This window comes from Opisthocomus hoazin, chromosome 2, assembly GCF_030867145.1.
Source record: "Opisthocomus hoazin isolate bOpiHoa1 chromosome 2, bOpiHoa1.hap1, whole genome shotgun sequence".
NCBI lineage: Eukaryota > Metazoa > Chordata > Aves > Opisthocomiformes > Opisthocomidae > Opisthocomus > Opisthocomus hoazin.
Genome location: NC_134415.1, coordinates 89,025,829 through 89,047,294, shown reverse-complemented (window position 1 = coordinate 89,047,294; position 21,466 = coordinate 89,025,829). Strand labels below are relative to the sequence as shown.

At 41.8% G+C, this 21,466-nt stretch overlaps 1 protein-coding gene across 4 annotated transcripts in view; it reads right to left on the bottom strand.

The window, feature by feature from the left end:
* The window catches only part of MAP3K7 (mitogen-activated protein kinase kinase kinase 7), a 47,647-nt gene extending 29,480 nt beyond the window's left edge, over positions 1-18,167 (bottom strand). For 2 of the 4 annotated variants that reach the window (XM_075414355.1, XM_075414356.1), the window contains exons 1-6: positions 17,930-18,165; positions 7,133-7,243; positions 5,450-5,515; positions 4,512-4,557; positions 3,711-3,849; positions 2,500-2,624 (exon numbers count right to left, since the gene is read on the bottom strand). In XM_075414355.1, the coding sequence (XP_075270470.1) occupies positions 2,500-2,624; positions 3,711-3,849; positions 4,512-4,557; positions 5,450-5,515; positions 7,133-7,243; positions 17,930-18,019 (577 nt within the window). In that variant the 5' untranslated portion in view covers positions 18,020-18,165. Of the gene's footprint in view, positions 1-2,499; positions 2,625-3,710; positions 3,870-4,511; positions 4,558-5,449; positions 5,516-7,132; positions 7,244-17,929 lie in introns of those variants that run through there. The other 2 variants (XM_075414357.1, XM_009938993.2) reach the window with 2 other exon arrangements.
* Positions 18,168-21,466: the final 3,299 nt, after the last annotated feature.

Below are 21,466 nucleotides of genomic sequence, written 5' to 3'. Positions count from 1 at the left end.
CCGCTACCTACGATCCATCTTCCTCTGCCCCACACCTCCGACAAACCGTGCAATGAAAGCAGCATGTTCACAGGCCAGCTCTTGCAGACCAGACAGACAGGCTGCAGCACAAACCACACGTCCTCTCTAAGCGAAGGCACTGATGTGGACTTCTCCCAGCTCCTGATTTTACAAAACTCTTTGAGAACTTAGCATCTCCAAAACTCTCTCCACTTGTATCAAAGTAGCTGAATGTGGCTAATGAGTTCAAAAGTTACTGAAGGGGCATAACAAAGTCAACTTTATCAGTCAGCTTATTTTCAAAGGTGCTGGGAAAAAAGGTATCTTAACAACGACAGATTGGTAAGGGAAGCAAAATGGTCTCATCCACGCAGCCACAGTACTTCTGTGACACACAGCCTATGACAGGGCAGCAGTGTTATTTCTACTCTTTGAGCAAGGAAATTCTATTTTGTAACTAAGAAGTCTTGGACTAATTCTGAAAACTCAGAGACCAAAAGAAGTGAAAGAGTATTCCGTATTGTTTCATATGTGACAGACCAAAGTAGGATAACAGACACAATCATTCCCTGATTTATCCAACTATCCCAAAGTAATTTAAAAAGTTTCTTCCAAAGGGAGTTCCGACATTGGAACACTTGCTCTCTTTCACTTTATCTTGACCTAAATGATATTCATTTAGATTGTTTGTTCTGTACAAGGCTTTAGGTGCTCTCATGTTTAAAATGGGGGGGGGCGAATCTTAATATTAAGGCAATTACTACAACGAGCACTCAGCAATCTACAACAGGTACTTCTTGTGCCTTTATTGTTCTAATCTAAAAACGTTAGTCAGTATTAGCATTTATTCCATTGTTGAATTCTGATGCAGTAACATAAGCAAACAAAGTTTTAACAATTTTGACATTTGACATGGTAATTTTAGTAGTTTAATGACTGTTTCAAGAGTAATTTGATATGTTACATCATAGAAGTTACTAGATTCCTCTCTTTCCTTGATACTTTGTATAAAGATTTGTGTCATTATCAGTAAATGCTTTCAGACAAAAGTACATAAAACCAACTGTAAACTGAAGACTTTTGCTGTTGTCCAACAATAAATTTGGCATAATAGATTTCTTTGTTCTGCCTTGCTGAATTCATACACCAGAGGAATTAGGATACGCACTGTAAATCCCTACTACAATATACTTATTTCAAAATCTGGTTTTGATTAAGATTTTTCACTCAAAAAACTCTAGCTTTAACATTGATTGTCTGACTGATTATTTCCAAAAGAAAAAATTATCTCTAATTTATACAGTTTAATATAATAGTAAACAAATGTTAAGGAAAAAAAGCAGTCCTAGCTAGACTTAAAGAAATAGAGTAGGTGTCTCAATATAAAGTGACATAATGGAAAATTTTTAGGCACCAGAATGAAGTTGGGCGGGTCCTCTAAGCTATATGCGCAGAAAAAAAAGGCACCTTCAAAACAAAAGCTCCAAAAGTGGTGTTCAGACGAAAAAACCTCCTGAAAACATATATGGATATACATAATTTGCTGCTCCTCTCTGGAATAAGGACAGTAAAAAAGAAGAGGCCACTTGGATCCAGAATCTTGGAAACCACTGCACTTGCCAAATATATCAAAACCATGACACCTACTTGCTAAAACAGGAAGAGGATTTCTCCAGACCACTCTGCTAATCGCAATGATAATTTAAGGTACTGACTGGCTAAAACGTGTTTAATTTGTCCTAATATTGACTGGATTATTTCTCTGATAATCATGCAGCAATTATACCTATCTGATTATCAAGCGTCATCAGTCTTCCCCAGCTACGTTTCAAGAAATAGCTTGTTTTCCTACTTCACTATAATAACTGTTAATAACAAATTCCTTGGTATGTAGGAAAGAGGACGTACATAAAATCTCTAGATTACACAAAAAGCAGACAAAGATGGAGTTACAACAAAGTGGGGGACCGAAAATGAGGGCAATTATGCTCAATTCAGAGACACTAACAGGGAAATTCTAAAGATAAAAGCTGATCAGAACAGGGAATGAGAGTAATGACAGTGTATTTAAAAGTCAGAAGAGTTTGAAATCACTTGAGAATCTCGGAAACAGCACAGTCCTGATGAAACAGTGCTCTGGCTGTTTTTTACTTATAAAATAAGAAACAGGAGCTGTCTAAAGCTACTTCTCATGTGAATCTCAGCAATGACACAAATACAGGTTCCACATGGTCATGTAATTAACTGTCTAATACTAACATGACAGAGTCAGTTCAGTGCTGCTCTTTGAAACTCTGCATAACTATTTGGCATTATACAATCATACAGATTTTTAAATAAATGTTAGAATTCTGCCAATCCTCTTTCAGCTGTTACCTCAAACTTTAATGCACTGATTGAAACAAAGTAAGATTACATGATGCTCTTCTTTCCTACACCAAAATCACAGTTGCAACCCTAGGAAGAACATATAATATTGACACTGTAAATTATTGTTACCTTCAAAAACTTCAGGTGCCATCCAAGCAGCACTTCCCTTATTGTTGGTCATGTGTGTTTGAATATCACAGGCTGTACCAAAATCGCAGATTTTTAGAACTGTCCCCCCAGCTACCAAGAGCAAACTGTGAAAGGAAAAAAAAACACAAAATAGTAGGATGAAATAGTCTGGTAATAAACCATCTATCATTCTAATATAGTTGAATATCTAAGGCTTTGCTTCTCAGTGCTTTAGCTTTAGAATTTGAGAAATAAGTAAGGTCACTTGTGCCTTATCTGAACATGTGAAGTATTTTAAAATAATCAAATATATATTGTGATTTATTAATACTTCTACATGCTAGATTTTCAATAAATATCTTTAGCCATAGTAAACCACTAAGCATATATCGACAAAATTTGTACTTGAGATGCCAGAGGCTGGAAAACAACAAGTGCTGTAGCAATTTTACCAAAAGAAGAAAGATCAAGACTCCCATTAATGTCAGTCAATGCAGCTATTTATTTAAATGAAAGCACTTGAAGTTACTTGTTAACAGCTCTCAATCAAAACTGGGGATATAAGAAAGAATTCAAGATTTAAAGTATGGCTTCAGGTTGCAATTTTATCTGGTAATAACTGCAGGCTACCACCAAAAGAGGGAGTGATCCTGCTGATCCCCAAATCTGTTTCCACCTAATCTGTGGAGCCAGATCTGAAGCTGTAAAATGAGTCAGATCAACAAGCTGACCAAGGAGAACTATTCACTTTTGTTTCAGTGGAAAGTGATGGGAGATTCTGACAGGGGTAATGGAACAGGCAGAAGAGGGTAGAGGAGGGGGCAGAGAGCTCTAATATATCAGATTAAATATGACATTAAAACCATGCAACCAACAACCCCCCCCACCTAACGTTCTCTTCTTGAACACCACAATCCATTGTAAAACTGGGGCATTTAAATGCCTCTGATTAGAAGCCCAGTCCCTACCAAAATCCTCTTCCACGATGCAGAGCAGGAGCAGGACTTTTTTCCAGTTTAACAGAAAGTGAGTACAGTTTATCTCCTGTACCATGTACCATCATTCTGTGACTGAAGTTTCAAATGCGCAGCTTTCATTTAGAACACGGTACCTTCAATAAAGTTAGTATTTCTTCCAAACGCAATGAGATTATTATAAATGATCTCAAATTCCAGTTGTAAGAAAATATGAAACATGAGCCATAAACCTACTTTGGTGGTTTCAGGTCTCTGTGAATTAGAGCCTTTGGTTTCATACTGTGGAGATAGGCCACTCCTTGGGAACACTGTAAACACCAACTCATGGCATGTGCAGCAGTATAATGAGGCAGAGGTTCAGCACCATGCAGCACTGCAAAACAAAGGCACAAACTAAAAAGAACTTTATTGCATATTACAACAGATACAACGGAGTTAACAACATACCAGTCAGAAAACTCTGTGGAATCTAAGCAATTATTAATGCCTCATCACTGCAACTGAAAGTATCCTTCTGCAGACTGTCAAAATAATGGAAATGTCAAAATATTTTTCATTTTTTAGTATGCTTTTCGTAATTTTTAATGTTAAAATTCAATAAGGTGTCGCTTGTTCTCAGCTATCCCTGGTAAAGCCTTTGTTAAATACTCAGGGAATTCACAAGTTTAGGAAGAATCTTTTTAGATGTTCCACTGGAAAACCTTGAATGACTTCTATAAAACATAGCAAACTAATATGAAGAAACAAACCAGTGGATTGAAAGTGTTTTTTAAAAGCACACTCCTTTCTCCTTAAAATTCTTTTAAGAATTTAAAAGAACCACAGAATGGTTGGGGTTAGAAGGGACCTCTGGAGGTCCACCAAGCAGTGTCAAACAGGCCATCAAGAGACGGTAGCTCAGAACTCTGTCCAGGTGGCTCCTGAGTATCTCCAAGGATGGAGACATATGTACGAAAAAACTTTGTATTTTAGATCATGTTTCCCTAACACTAGCACTTCAGCTCCAGGAAGACATTATGTTGAAGTGATACTCACCATTGTACAGAGAACCTCCTTCAGCATATTCCATAACAAGACACACCTTTGGGGGAGTGGGGAGGGGACAAAAAATAAGGATGTTTTAAACGTGGGTGGGGAAAACATCTTCTGTAAACTGAAATCAAAGTTCTTTGAGAGGAACTGCAAAGTCTCCATACCTAAGCTAATGGACAATAAAGGGTCAGTTTGAATGGTACATATTTACGTGAAACAGAAATCAGTTTTATACTTAGTTCTGATTGTAAGTTAGAAAAGAACGACTTCCCCCCACCCCCTGCCCTGACTCCTGAAAAGCACATGCTGTCTTCAAAATGCAATTCATTTGCCTTTACTTTTTTTTAGTGGCTTACGAAAAAAATGAAATACCACGTCAAAAGAATTTCACTAGTAAAAAGAATTTCACTAGAAAAAATAGGACGCAGCATTTTTTTAACCAATTAAATAGCCCATACTCGAATTAGCTAAGGATACATCTGTCCTCTCACAATACTTGCTTTTCTGCTTTGTGGGACTGTTTGCAGCTGTGGCAGAAAGAAAGCAAATCTTGAAAACGGCATATATGATAATAGGAACTGATTTACAATCTATGAATCATGTGTTGCTAATGTATTTTCTTTACGTACTGCTGACTTGCAATTAACAGAACTGTAGATATGAATGGCACTACATATCTAATACACCAGATGCCATTCTCACAAACTGAAGTATAACCGGTGTTTAGAAACAGCTTTGGGGTTTTCTTGAAAGAATTTATTTCTCGTAACAGGGGAAAGAAAAAGATAAAAATTTGAAAATATCAACCAACCTACATATCTGAATATTTCCTTATTATGGCTAAAACATACAAAATGTATATAAAATACACATTTTGTAAATTGATGCTTGCATATGTTAAGCTAGTCACCTTCTGACATACTGACAAAGCTATAACTTACTGGGTTTAGACAGGCTCCATATAACTTGACAATATTGGGATGGTTTACTCGTGACAGTTGTCGAAGCTGCAAAACAAACCACACCTTAACTCAAACCATGGGGAAAAAAAGGCTAATGCTTTGTTTTCATATCTGTAATTCATACACCACAACAGCAATTACAGTTTTACATGCTTGCATAACCATAGATGGTGATTTTCGAAATTACAAGACTGATGTTCCTGTTTGCATTTTAATTTATGTGATTAGATTTGTGTCTAACTGGAACTGTACTTAAAAGAAATTTTAAAGAAATTAAAGAAAGTATTTTTTTCACAGTGTAGTAAAATCACAATAAGCACTGTGCAACTAGGACCTCTACAGGTTCGGTGCCCTTCCTGGAGCCTCCAATTTTGGAATACCCGTTGTCTGACTACATAAACAATCTGAATCAGATTGGCTTTGTTCACAATATAGAAAATCATGGTTCTAAAAAAATCCCAACCAAACAAACAACCCACAACCCTACAAAATAAGCCAGCCAGTTTGATATTAATATGACATAGTTCCAAGAACCTATTGCTGCTTGTATTAACTGATGATCAGACTATTTTACACCAACTTTTTCTTCACCAGTAGGTAGTAGAAGAGAAGGAAAAAGGCATTTTTTTTTCCCTTTACACAGACTTCTGGGGAAGCTTATGCTGTTTGTCTACAGAGTTAATGTTACTTTTTCCGTCCACTTCAGAAGTTTTAAAAAAACAGAACAGAGTATTACAATTGATGCTTGCACTGTGTAGGGTTTCCTGAATCCCAATAATTACTGAAGTATTTCTGGAATTATCTTCTCGGATCTCTTTTGAACACAAAAATGCTAAGAGACTGATCAGATCTACTCAGTATTAAATTAGACTCAGATTAATAACATCAAAAACTTTCCATGGTAATAAACAACATATAAATACTTACACAGAGAGGCCTATTACAAATATGCTACCTTTAACCCCCTTCCATGTGTTACGTTTAGTTCCAAAATTGAGAGATTTATTTTTAACATATTTTTGTATATCTTGAACATCCTAGATGATTACTGACTAAATACTAAGCAGCATGTCACAATACCTCTAATTTAAATTACATGGTTAACTTTTGATTCTAGAAAGCATTATGTATCTTGGGAAGTTTATCAGTATATCTGAACTACTCAAGATTTTTCTGAAGAAGTAGACATTGAATGCAAAGAGCTATTGCCCTTAAATGTGTTGCATGTATTAATAAACTTATACCTAAGAAAAAACTAACAAAATAATTAGAACTGCTGAAAAAAATATGAAACAGTTACAAGTATGGAACTGATTGTTTGAAGCACTTGCACTGTAGCCCCTGGAAACGCTAATCAGCTCTGGGATTCTGCGGGGTATTTCAGCTGCACCCTGACTCCACCCTCGGAGCTGGTGCTTCTGTGACCTGTGTGACCTCCTCTCTCCCCCCTTGCCTTCCAGTTTTATGGAAGTGAACTGAAGGAGCTGCAATGTACTCTGACTGATGTCCTGTTCTGCATGACAGGGGGTCCAGGCCTGTACTGGGTACCACAGGCTGCATTTACCATGTAATACAGACATAGCTTTTAGTACACTAAATGCACCCATGAATTTAAGAAAACAAGCTTGACCAAACTCAAGTTTTCCTGCAAACTTACTGTACCTCTACAATGAAGGCTTTTCGTTCAGATTCACTTTCTATTTGTTTAATGGCTACATCTTTAGCTCGCCATTTTGCCTTGCAGACCACACCAAAGGCTCCTCTTCCAACAACCTAGAAAAAGATAACGTGAAACACTTGAGTTAAAACTTGAAATGGTTTCATTTGCTGTGCAGGACGTCACAAACAGAAAAGAAATTTAACTTCGAAAACTGAAGACATGATCGAGTTTTGCAGCAGCAATTTAATATTATGCCGTCAAGGCATAACTAGTGCTCAGCTAAGCTCCCTACAGAGATCATTTACAGAAGAACTGGAAAATACATACAAATAATTTTATTACTAACATGCAGTAACAGTATTTCATAAAAATATGATCTTAATTATCTCAAATGAGAAAACCACACTTCCCAAAACTACAAAGCTCTTCACTAGAAAGTCATAGTTATTTATGACTTTATCCAATAAAAAAAGGAACAGATTCTTGGGGCGGGTGGGGTAGGAAGGAATATTCAAAATTAAAATATAGAGATGCAACATAATTAAAGGACCCACAAAATGTTAAAACATAATATTCTATCAGTACACTGATTCATATAGGTTCATTAGTGAATTCACTCCTTAACAGGACAGTTTCTTAAAAGAAAAGTATGCTTTGTAGGAAATCAGTGAATAATCACACATTCCCAATGCTGAAACCATGCAAACTGCCTGCTGCCTGAATGTTCATCCTTTGAGGAAATAACATTTAATAATTTAACCTTTTTTGAGGTGCCCCCCGATATAGTAATAATCTGGAGTATAAGTTAAGAGTACTGATCCAGAGAAAGCAACTTGGTAGCCAGGAATGTACAAGCACCAGACTACTTGTCACGGCTCCACGTCAAAACAAACTGACTATCATGTATGTAAACCATGCTTGGCTTAGATTAGGATTTGCCTTGAGAACGGGGTAGATAAGGCTTCAAGTGCACAGCTCAAGAACTGCTAAACTTTCATGCTGAATATAGGGAAGTTTGCAATCAAGGGCCCAATTTGAAGAGTTGAAAAATATAAATCAAAAAAGATCAAGTTTTTGCATTAAGAAAGATGAGAAAAAGGGAAGTATGCTCAATATTTTGTAAGGTTACGTATGGATATGAGAGATGGCTACCCAGGAACAGCCATCAATGGCATTTACCTCTTCTGGTTTCCTTAACACACACAAAAAAAGTATTTTTCTCTTTCACATTACAGCATGCACTTAGTCTTCCAGGGTCTCCTGGCTTCTCACCATCCACAGCAGTGGTTCATAAACCGAGTTTACCACAAGATATCCACAACAGACGCACAGAACATGACCCATTCCACCCCATGCAAAAAGGGACTTCTTGATTGCAACCTCCTCCCCCAGCTACAGTATAGGGCCTTGACTCTTGTCTTGATACCACACACGCCAACTATTTTCTTGCAGTGCACAACGGAAATTGGAGACACCAGCCCATGTGAATGATAGTCAAGCAGCCTAGGAGAATAGTACATAAAGTAATTGGAAAGGGTGAGTCACCTGAAGACCTAAAAGTCCAAAACAGACTCTCTTGGTATTTCCTCTTCTCTCTCAGATCATGCTTTGAATACAACTGCCCAATTTCTTGGGGTTGGCAGGCCCCCCACCTTCTTTTACTGGCATAAAAGAGTTGTCCATTACAACCCCTGTACCCACCGCGCACAGCACATGACCGGACCTACAATTTAAGAAAAATCTCATCAGTCTGTGTGTCTCCCGTAAGTGTGCATTTCACAGGGGAGCTGATTTACTGAGCACATGGAAATCATCTACTGTGCAAGCACATGCAACTCAGATAGCAGCCGCCTGCTCACGCCTCAGAACTGCGAAGGACAGAAAGTCAACAAGAGAACGATGCCACAGAGCCACTCGGGCAGGATGAACTGCACTGGCAGCAGCAATTCAAGGTCTGCTGTTCCCCTACGATGCGGAGGAACCCTAACTGGTCAAGTAACTGGGAAGAACTCTTCCCCCGCTTACAGAAGAGGAGGTGTGTATATAATAATTTCTCCTAGGTGAATATAATTGGCTTTATGGAGGAAGGCTGAGTGAGACTCCTTTTAGAAGGCTCCTTTTCCCACTGTACCTTTTCTCACACTCTTTCATGGTTTTTGACTATGGCTCTGTTACATTTAATCCAGTCACACAGAAAAAAAAATTGTTATTTAAAAACAATGCATATACACCAGTTAAAAGATTGGTCTCAGATACACCTGAAAAAAATTTAATGAAGCAATTTGACTTTTTTTTTTTTTTAACTTAGCCTGAATCATTTACAACAATTTGTGATCATCAGGCTTACTTTTTTTGGCTAGTCATATCTTTCCTTGCTGAAAATACTTGTGTATGTCCACACATACAAACATATTATATGTATTACAGATACAATTTTATTATTATGACTAATATATACTACATATATTTTTATATATTAAATGTATTTTTAGACTTGTATAAAAATAAAATTACATGTACAACAAAAAAAGAAAGCCCAATCATCTCTTCCATTTGACTTCATACAGTCAAATTCAGCCCACAAGCCAATACCATTGCATACTGTTCCCCTGAAGATAAATACATGACTATGTGCAAGTTTAACACCAAGAACTGGTACATGTATTTCCAGTTCACATACTACAGAAACCATTATTTTCCAGTTTTTGCTGTATTTTTAAATAACATTTCTATTCAATGAAGAAACTAAGATAAACTAGTGTACCACTCAATGTGATGCTTTACATTGTGCCATGAATGTCATAATACTTGGGTTCTAGTTGAAAAGTGGAATAAAGTCCAAAAAATCAGATGTACTTTATGAAGTCCTGCTGATGACTGGGAAGGGAGGGGGAAGAAAAAAAAAAAAATAAAAAAAAAAAATCAGTGTCTGACACCAACAGGCAGAGCTTACCAGGTAATCTAAATCTTACTTATGCAACAGAAAGCTGTAAGAGACCATCAGATACATAAATTTTATGGTTGGTGAAAAGAGTTTGATAAATGATTATGCAGTCAAGGTTTCATAACAATTTATCAGTGACTTGGTGCCTGCATAGGCAGAGGGTTGAACTTGAGAAGAGGACACGAATGCACTGAATATTTACCTAGGATACAGGGAAAACAGAGAAGAGTCAATCCTCCATTAAAGCAGCTCAGCCTCTTGGACAGCATACGAAAGCAGCAACCGTCAGAAGCAATGACGGATCTGATATAAATTTGAAGTTTACCGTATGTGAAAGCCCAGTATGTCTTTCCTACTTAATCTGGAAAAAGTATCTTACTCATCATAGAAACATCCTTTATACAACACAATGGAGCTTGTGGTGGATTCGACTTACGTTTTGTTTTCTTCCTTTTAAGTTTTCACTGACCTTATTCTTTAAACGAGCAAGTCTTAGAACTTGTCAGAACAGTTTAAACACCACGTAGTTTCCCTCACCACCGTGTGCTGGAACTAAGTAACTTAATAGCACAGGAGGGAGGTGCTGCCTGAACTTTAGTTTCTTCATGCTCATTCCTTCTTGTCCCCTGCTACTGGTGCCACACCATGTGTTTGGGCAGTAGTGCATATTCTGAATTATATGAAGCACAGTTAATGGAATTATTGACACAACAAATCAATAAACAGAAGTTGATCTGTAGCACTGCGTATGTCTGGAAAACGATCTAAAAATAAACACATTCTTTTGGTAAAAGATTTTATCCCTCTAAATATCTTCTAGGAGAAAAAAGGAAAATATAGGGCATATGACACATTTAGAAACAGAACATCAGTGCTTCTGCTTTTCCACAGAATAGAATTAAGTTTGTCAAGAACCACTCCATTAGTACATGGCACAGACACATTTTATAAACTAGCAGAAATGCTTGAAGAGCTTTAAAGATTGAAAGCATATGCAAATTTATTCCTCTCCCTATAAAATTCATACAAGTAAAAAGTTAATGTTTTACTGTGGGACAAAGTGACACGGGGAAAGAGAGTGCTGTTTGCATGTTTTCCAGATAATGGATTTGGAGTTTTATTTAAAGAATATGAACCATACGAGATCCCTGGAACAAACATTATCTCTGCCTCTGTGTACAAATAGTATCAAATGCTGTACATAAACAAAGATACATGATACTGACTTTTAAGTATGTAGACTATACTGACTGTAAGTATGTAGACCAGAGATCATGCAGGTAACAGATATTGCAGATATGCTGAGCCCTCGGGGATGTATTTTGTCCAAAGTGATGTGACCAATAATTCCGGTCCCCTCCCCCCCCAATAAAACAACAAAAATTTATCTCTGTGAATTCAGAATTTCAACTTTGCATTAACTGCACAGGTCTTCTACTCACTCAAAAGTATAAAGATACAAAGTTTTCATCTCTATCCACTAAGTTTCCATTTTAGTTAGCTCCACATGCTGGATATCTAGTGCTTTTCTTTGTTAAAAACCCTTGCTGGATATACAAGACTGCAATAAAATAAAATAGCTGCCTGGTTAACAGATGTAGTATTCTCTTGAGAACTGTCTTCATAATTTGCAGTACCTACATGACACGTTTGTTTACGATTTTGGGAAGCAAGACAAGGAGTCAAAAGAACCCAACACAAACCCAACAAAACCCGTGCTTCCAAACAGACAGCAGTCTCTAATTATCTTTAATATCTATGTCCCTTTGGTTACCATTGTATTTGCAAATGAAAGGTTCATGCAAACTGAACTTTGGGATCTCTCAAGCTTCAGACACAATGCAAGACAGGGTGGTGGTAGGGAAATGTTGTACAATGCTTTGTAAAAACAGAAACACATTTTTAAATTTAGTTGCTTCCATTCTTTCTACCTACCAGAATTCCAGCAGTACCAACAAAGCACACTAGTATTTTCAGTTTTTCACGCATCTGCCAGCATGACACATAGAAAGCATACAGATGAAAAAAAAAAAAAAAAAAAAAAAACTGCCAAAAGAAGCCATGAACAACAGTTTACAGCCCCTAAAAATATATGCCTACATTTTCTATCATTCATTCAACCAGGCTCAAATTCCAACTTTGGTTCCTCTGTGTGTGCTATGCTTTATTAAGCAGGTTGAAGCAAATCGGCCCCATGCCACACATGACTGTGGCCAATACCCTGGCAGCACTTTTAGGAAGGAGTTCAGATCTGCCAATTCTTACAGCTATGTCCTTTGACTGGTTAAGTTTATTTGTACTAGTGCTCAACCCAATTCTAAATGTTGCTTTCCCTTTCTGGGATTCATACAGCAATAAAAAAAACGAACTCCAAAGCTGCTCCCTCCCCCTGAAAAAAAACCCACCCATAAGTAATCCCACTAATTTTAAGCTAAGTAATTTAATTTAGATTTAGTTTCCAAGTTTCAACTTTAAAGTTACGCAAAACACCATAGGAAAACATATTTCTTAATGAAAAAATCCGTTATTAAAAATCAATTTATAGTCTTAACAAATATACATAACTTCTGCTTGCCACAAACTAATACACTTGGTCCATATTTAGGACATCATGTGTTAGAGCTGCACAACACTGTACAGTTATTATTTAGTGACTCGGCTATCTGAATTCAGTTCTGTTTTAAGAAATCATTCTCTTTTCAACTTCTTCAGAACATGTTTACAGAGACTCAAAGTATCATCACATACAGTCCTAAAATTACGGGTGTTGCCAGAAATTCTGCCTTTGCTCTCAGCACGCAACAAATCCTCTTTGCGTTTCGATAGCTCAGTCGTTCTAGGAAATGCACCCATCTCAAGCAAAGGTAACAGTTTACCAGGTCACACTTTCATCCCAGCTTTTTACATACTTATAGCCTTTTACACATCTGTCTCAAGAACTTAATTACCAGTAATTTAAAAACATTAACAAAACACTTGTCTGATGTTCTAGTATGAATCAAGTTATTCTGTTACAGCAGCCCAGAGATGAGATTCTAGTTTTAGACACCAAATGCTGGGCAATGAGGCACTCCGGGCAAAGGACTCCAACACGAGCAGGGCTTGCTGGGTTGGCACAGCCTAAAATTGCTGGTCTTTGATTATTTGCTTTTCATTCTGCAATCAGCAAAATACCACTACAATCCATTGGGTGGGATAAATAAGGGACACATGAAGCTGGTTCTGTTGTTTCAGTTTTTTTTCCTTAGGAAAGGGCCTTCCTCGGCCCCCCCCCCCCCCATTTCTGATAGCAGTTACACTGTCAGTCACAACCATAGCTGCTGCATTAGACATGGAACTTTATTATTATCTCATAAACACACAGCTTGCTTTCACCACTGGAATAGAAGAGTCTGTGAGGTTTCTTTCCCTCACATTCTTTATGAGAATAAAATATAAGTTTATTTTACAGGATGCAAACCGATTCATTGAATAAATCTGCACGTGTAGAAATAAGTGTAAAGTCTTGCATTAAAAGTTGGTTTTGTGTAACTTCTGCTATAAATTCACACTCCAGCTGACACTTCAGCTATTATCTTATATAGATGAATGAAGAGAATCTTCTACTGGTATAACTAAACAAAATTTCAATAGTGATTTAAATCAGAAACCTATTTAGAGTAAAACTGCAGAAAATTCTGGTGTATGTTTTCACCATGTACTAATTTTTTGCCTTTGCTTCTGGATGCCCATCTTTGCACTTTGAATGCTTACTTTCTGAAAAGGCTGAGAAATTGCAGATGCAACTGACTTCAAACGGATTCCTAACTACCATCCTTGGCTCTTGAGAACCAAGCCTTTGGTACTCATGTCAGATATCCAAGAATACTGTTCAGCTCCCAAATCACACTTGTGGTTCTTGTCCAAACTTCTTCCAGTTTTTCAGATTGGTATTCTACAAGTGGACACAATCCCCAAAGAGGTAAAAACAATGGAGGTAGTGACAACTCCATAATCAGTCACCGCATCTCATTAACTATTTAAAAGTTAACTACTACACAGGGGAGCAAAAACCAGCTGTCTCGCTGTATTCCTCATTCTCTTGTCTCTGAGCTGCTCTGCTCCATAATTGCAAGGAACATGTGCAGTTCTCAGCACACTTCTCAGACAGTTAATGAAATTATTCAACTGTTTAAAAAACGAAAGCTTATCTGTTCATCTTAAAGAAAACATTACCCTAAATCCCCTTAGAACTACCTACTGTTGCCCAAATAGATTGTTGAAAATAAACTTCAGTGTATATTACAGTATACTAGCACAGTCTTCAACAACAGTTTTCACATAATTTACACTTTCAGACTGTTCAGAAGTAACCTGCAGCTATGCAAATACGGCAATGGTTTTCAACCTGGCGACATCAGAAAGCGACTGGGCCGGGCCACAGCATACAGGACCAGACATGCATCTTTTGGCTGTGTGATCCATGGCTGTGTGATCCAAGGCATACGCAGCATCATGTGATGAAGAGGTCTGCGTTTTGGTCATGTATGGGACTGTTATCGAGTTACATGACGGAGAAAGGGCTGTGGGATTTTCAGGGAAGAGTGGCAGGGAGCAGGTTGCCAGAACAATTCAAAACCAAAGTCTGTTCATTGCTTAGATGTGAAAGCTCCTCTGGGAAGAAGAGACGGCAGTATTTAGGCTAGATTTAAAGATCATATTTTAAAATAGGGCTACTAGGCTTTTTATTGTTAACTTGATTTCAGCTGTATTAAGTTTTCAGATAAATTCTGTAGTTTTATTTATTCAGTTTCTAATGATTTGTCTATCTAACACCTGAAAACTTCAGAGACTATATTCTCACAGTCAAAAATTTGCATGGTGAAGTATGGAATATTTCTCTTGAACCAAAGCTTTATGTTGTTTTTCCCCCTTCTAGTTTTGAAGATGCTCCCGCTGTGTCACGTGAATTTTGATTTGACTCCAGCTCATCCATAATAGTTATCTCTATATTTTACTACAATCTAAGCACTTGAAATAATGAGAAGGCAGCTTGAAGTTGGAGACAAGTTTGACTGGTGGGAAGTAACACTACAGTACAGTTAGTCATGTGCATGGTAGCTGAAACAAAATATGGTATATTCTTGATATTATCCAGTAGAGTTCAGCCAAACTTAAACGAAACCACACTTACAGATCCCACATTTATTAGCAAGGACTCAGGGCCTGCAAGTATTCCAGAACTTCAATATCTATTAATAAACCAGTGGCAGAGTGGGACTGCTATCTGCTGACAAGACAGCCTTGATAATACAACAGCAAAGCTATGATTATACAAGCATTCATCTGAGTTCCCAGTGTAGATCTGTTGACACTCCATTTTGAAACATCTGAAGTTTGCCAAGCATATTAAAATCTGACCATTTTGAGTCCTTACAGCCATTTCAAAATCCTTGGAAACTTCCGAGCCTGAAGTGAGAGCACAGAAGATCCTCAGTAACAATGTATGTTTTGTTATGACTGCAAAGTTGACTATTTGCGCTCAAATTGCATCATGAGAAAAGCAAGGTCTAAGTATGGTCTCTAATTCACCTGTTTTACTGTAAAAGTAGATCTTCTTTCTTCCTCTGCGCAACGACGTTTAGACTGTGTTCAGCACTATGGTATCCCCATTGCCTACAAGAATTTCTGGTAGGACAGGTACACTGAGCGGAACTCAAAATGCTACACCAGCTGTCATCAGATTTTTCTCATGGAGGGAACACTATCAGTGCTCCCCTGCTTATATCACGAGTTTTGTCATCTCCAACAGGGATACTACTTTGAGATAATACAACAATCACATTAAATAAAGCACAAATTACTGCTTAGGCATTGTCTCTGCATACAGTTTCATCCATATAGTCCTGTCTCAGCGGGAGCTAGGCAGGTATGTAGGACACAGACAAGCTCCGAAAACTAAACCTTAGAATGATAAAATTCTAGTTACACCAATTACACACTATGCACCTCCAAATTTCCTACACGTAAAATAGCAATATAATCCTTGCTAACAGTCTTCCCAAGGGTGTCAAGAGGATTAAAGATTTGTATAGTGTTTTATTCATTCAAAGTGCTATGTGTAACACACTAAGTGTGCTACTCGCTTCTACGAGCCATCACAGGACACCTTTTTATGACGGATAAATGCCTGTCAACCTTATTTTCTTCTCTGGGTGAGAAAAGCCATTTCTCCCAAAGCATGTGATTTGATCCCTGTCCATTAGTAAGCGTTGCAAAAACCTCGGCGTATTATCAAATGCAAAAATACTTTCCATTCCCAAACACCATAAAATTTTCTCACTTTGGAAGTTAAATGCATAAAGGGAAGAGGAACGATTAGACTTACAGAGTCAAATATCTTCACGATTGACATATTCACAGAAGAGGGAAAAGGCAATCTTTTGGAAGATAGTATCTTCTGAGAATTCCAGTGTCTGCTACGGCGAAAGCCAAAGTTACTACAACATTATCTAAATACAGCAGGAAGTGCCGTGGTGTTCCACGAATACTGCAGATTTTATGTTCTGTGAACTCTGCCAGGCCACACAAGCCCAGCATAAGAATTATGAGCAAACCAGTATCGTGCAAACCACTTCAAAAATGTGAGACGCTGGTTGTCGTATCTACAAAAGCTACTACAGAAAACTAAATTCACTTCCACATAAACTTTTTAAGAAAACGAGGGTAATTATTACTGAAAGAGAAAGATGCTAATCTATGAATAAAAGCACAAAGATTGTTTCAGCAGCCTTAGGTGTCTGTTAGGTCCAAGGTGGCCTCAACAAATTCAGTACAGATCTGTGGATCTGCATGAAGCAACTTCACTCCCGTACAGACGTTAGCAGAGGATGAAGAAAAAAAATCCAACAGCAGCAGTATTTTGTGTGATTCTGAGAGTTAAACAACATGGTGGTACATACATACTACTGAGCCCTTCAGCAAAGCTTGTAAGCTCTCCTGGATCGCACCCATCCTACTTCCACAGGAAATCCAGACAGATGAAAGGTAGGTATGGAATTCTGTATGTCATCCATCCCATCCCAGCCTCAAAGAATTTAAGTGAATAATTTTACTATGAAACTTTCTACAGAAGAAGAAATACTTGCTTCCAAATATGTTATAGGATAACTGAATGTCACTTCCTGGGTAACACACACAGGTCACAAGTGAAATGTTACAGATCCATGAGTGCAACATCACTGGCCTATGTTAAGAAAAAAAAAAAAAAAAAGATCCGTACCTCCTTACAGCTAACAGAGCTGTAAACTTACCAAATAATTGACACTGGTGTGATGATTACATATACAACGGCTCACTTGGGTGGCAGAAGGAGAAAGGGGGGGGGGAGGGCATACAGAAAATAGAGATCCAAAAGAAACATCAGAATCAACCATTCCCTCCTGTGACGGCGTTTGACAACTCTCTTTGCCACCCATGCTGAAGTGGGTGGGAAAACAGGCGGCGAAACTTTAATTTTGAAGTCCCGAGTTAAACGCGTCCCCCTCAAGACAAAACCTGACGGCGCAGCGCCCAGCACCGGGGCTGGCAGCAGCAACCCGGCACCGCCGCTCCCCGCCGCACCGCCCCTGTTCCGGGGTGCCAAGCCCCGCGGCATCCCGAGGAGGAGGGAACCACGCCGGGGGGTGTGCGGGGGGCCCCGGCAGCCCCGCGGCCCTTCCCTTCCCTTCCCGCCGGCGCCGGGGCGGGCGGGCAGCCCCGGGGGCCCGCGGGGGCCGGCGCCGCGGCGGGGGCCGGGCCGGGCCGGGCGGCCGCGCCAGGGGAGCGGGGAGCGGTGTCTGCGGGGAGGCCGGGCGGCGACGGGGCCCTCGCTCACCTCTTCCACCTCGATCTCTTTGTAGTCGATTTCTTCGAAGTTGAGGACCGGGGGGGTTTCAATCATTTCAGCGGAGGCGGCAGCGGACATCCCTCCTCCTTCGCCTGGCGGGGGTGGGGGGGAGAGGCCAGGGCAGGCCGCGGGCGGAGGGCTCGGCGCCGGGCAGCCGAGGGCCTGGGCCGGGGCTAGGCGGGCCGCGGCGGCGGGTCCTGCCCTCCTGGCGGGCGCGGGTTGGGGACGGCCGGGCCGAGGCGCCGCCTGGGCCCCCGCGCGGGGCGAGGCCGCATCCGCGGCGGCCGCGGGCCTCAGTGGCGGCGGGCGGAGGCCCCGGCGGCGGCGGCGGCGCCGCTCCGCATCCCGCGCCCTCCCGCACCCCGGCGGAGCGCCGCGCCGGCTGCCTTAGGCCGCGGCCTCTGCGGAGCCCGGCAGCCGCCTCGGCCGCGCGTCCCCGGCGGAGCGAAAGGGGCGCCCGCGGGGCCGAAGCTCCGCCAGCCCCGGCGGGGCGAGGGGGCTGCGGCGGGGGTGGGGAAGCCGCTCAGAGCCGCGCCGCGGCCGCCGCCGCTGACATCAGAGCCGCTTCCTGCTGCCCCGACCAGGCAGACGGGGCGGGAGCGGCCAGGGAGGGGGCGGGAAGGGGAAACGCGCCGGGAGCGCGGCCACGGCCAGGCGGCGGCGGCCCCGCCCCCTTCGCGCCCCGCCCACCGCCCGCCCACCGCCAGGGGGAGCCGCCGCCGCGGGGCCGGCCACGCTTCCTCTTCCTGCCGGCGGCGGGCGGGGGGAGCGGGGGAGCGGATGGCAGCGGGAGCAGTGCGTGGGGTGGGAGGGTCGTCGCCGTGTCGGCGGCGGGTGTCAGTCGGGGCTGGAGGGGCAGAGGCCGGCGGGCCCCCACGCCCGGGTGCAGGCGGCTGCCGGGCCGCACAGTGCCTGTGCTCGGCGGGAGGCCGGCGGGGGCGCAGGGCCCCGGCGCGGGCGGAGGGCCTGGAGCGCTGGGCGCGCCTTTTTCGAATCCATACGTGCATATGTTTGTATTTCCCCCGGGGAGGAGGCGGGCGGGCGGGGGACGCGTTTGCTCCGGAGGCAGGAGCGCGGCGTTGGGCGGCCTGCGCCCTTCGGCGGCTGCTTCTGCGGGGTGAGAGTGTGTGTCGGAGAGTGGCTGCGAGTAATTAAGAGAATTAAGTTCTTCCCCTCTACTCTGCCCTACTGAGGCCCCATCTGGAGTACTCTGTCCAGTTCTGGGGTCCTCAGTTCGATTAAGATGAGGAGCTACTGGAGAGAGTCCAGCGGAGGGCTAGGAGGATGAGGAGGGTATGGGAGCATCTCTCCTGTGAGGAGAGGCTGAGGGAGCTGGGCTTGTTCAGCCTGAAGAAGAGAAGGCTGCGAGGGGACCTAATAAATGCTTATAAATATCTGAAGGGTGGGTGTCAGGAGGGTGGGGCCAGACTTTTTTCAGTGGTGCCCCGTGACAGGACAAGGGGCAACGGGCACAAACTGAAGCACAGGAGGTTCCGTCTGAACATGAGGAAGAACTTCTTCCCTCTGAGGGTGACGGAGCCCTGGAACAGGCTGCCCAGGAAGGTTGTGGAGTCTCCTTCTCTGGAGATATTCAAGACCCACCTGGACAAAGTCCTGTGCAGCCTGCTGTAGGTGACCCTGCTTCGGATGGGGGGGGGTGGTGGTCGTGGTGGTGCTGGACTAGATGACCCACAGAGGTCCCTTCCAACCTCTACGGTTCTGTGTGTGATTCTCTGTGAATGATGGGAACACAGCAATAAAGGAGTAGGGCCTGGGAGTGAGCATGTGCCTGAACTGCTCCCTCTGCAGTCCCCAGCTACTGGGAATCTCAGCCCGCTCTTCCGACAGCCGGTGCTGGCGTCGGCTTTTGGCGGGAGCAAGGCATCAGTGTTTTGGGGGTAGATGTCCCAGGCTGAGTCTTCAGGGTGGCCCATGGTGTGAGACTGATGCGGGGATGAGTGGCTATAGCTGCTGTGTTTCGCTGAAGCAGCTGTGCTCCATTTCGGTAGGTTTAGCCTTGGGGCTATATATAAAAAGTGATGTTATTGTACAATGCTATTAATAGTATGTAACTTTGGTAGGTCTAGTAAGCTTTCCTAAATCTTCCTCTGCAAAAATGCTTGTGAATGTCTGTACCTGACAGTTAAGTCTTGTAAATGGGAGACAGAGCTGGTTTACAGGGCCAGCCTGAGAAAGCCGCCTGGGTAAGTAGCTAGGAAAGACATCAAAGGCAGACTGTCATTCTGGGTTGTTTGCTCTCCTCTTGCCTTTTTCTGTGAGCTTTGGTAATTTGTCCAGGATTTCCAGATGCCTGGCAACACAGAAATCCCACACAAGCGGTCACGGTACATGTGCTGGTTGACTGTCTTGCAAGGAAGATGAAATTAGTCTCCAGAACAGGTTGGGTCAGTGCGATGGCGTCGCACAAGCGATCTTTGTGCACGTGGGGAGAAGACTCGTATCCTAGACACGTTGCGTTCCTGTTGCTTTTTCATTTTCTGATTTGGTCTAGAAAGATCTAGAGAGGCTTCTGATAGGTTTGGGAAGGTTCCAGGTACTGCAAAATCTGGCTATCTGCTTCATCCAGCAATGGGATTATTCAGAGCCCCTAGTTTCTCAGAGTTTTTGTGTAGGTTTGAATGTTCATATTGACCCTGGTGCTCTCCAGATAGGTAGTCTCTGGGTGATTCGGATCTAGCACCCGCTTATACCCAGAGGTGTATTCAAGTTTTGTTTTCATGAAAGCCACCGTTAGTGCACATCTTGATCATGGCGTGAAGTCACAAAATACTGCTTTTGTTCGTGGACCTGATGACTTAAAGGGAGGCCCATCACTTTTGTATGAGCAGCTGCCGCTGTCTCAGCTGCTGAGTGTGCAATATATTGGTTTTTGGAAGATGAAGAATGTGGATTTCTGAAGTATTGGCAAAGTGCAGATCAGATCAGATCAGAATCAGACTCCTCTTAGTGGAGAAGCACCTCCAGTGGTGCTGGATGAATTGCTTCAGTTCACTAAACATTTTTAAGACTGGAATTCAAGGCAGCCAAAACGTAAAGTCAACTGAAGCCAAGGAACAGGAATGAGTGAAGAAAAGGGATGTGTGAAAATGTGTCACTGCTGGTCTTGACACGTAGTTGTGATCTTGAGCATGGTGTCAGGCAGAATTCTGAACTTAAAACTTTTTTTTTCCTTTTTTTTGGACATGCATGTTATGCGTGGGGGAAGGTGAACTACATCTGTGCTTTTTTGGAAAGGGGGCCAGGTGTGTGGTGGTACTTTAGGTAGTGGTTGGTTTCACAGGCCTCAGTTGAAGATAGAGATCAGGCAAGTGACAGTTGCAGTCTTTCATATTTTAGTCGTGAGTTTTTTCTGTTACCTTTTTTTTTTGTTGTTGTTGATGAGAATTAGGAGTGCAGAGGAGAGCATTCCAATTATAGCTGCTTGTAAGGTTCATTTCCTTTCAGAAATTGATGTGGAAATATGTATCTCAAAAATAATGAGCTCTCTCTTTGTGAAGGCAGAGT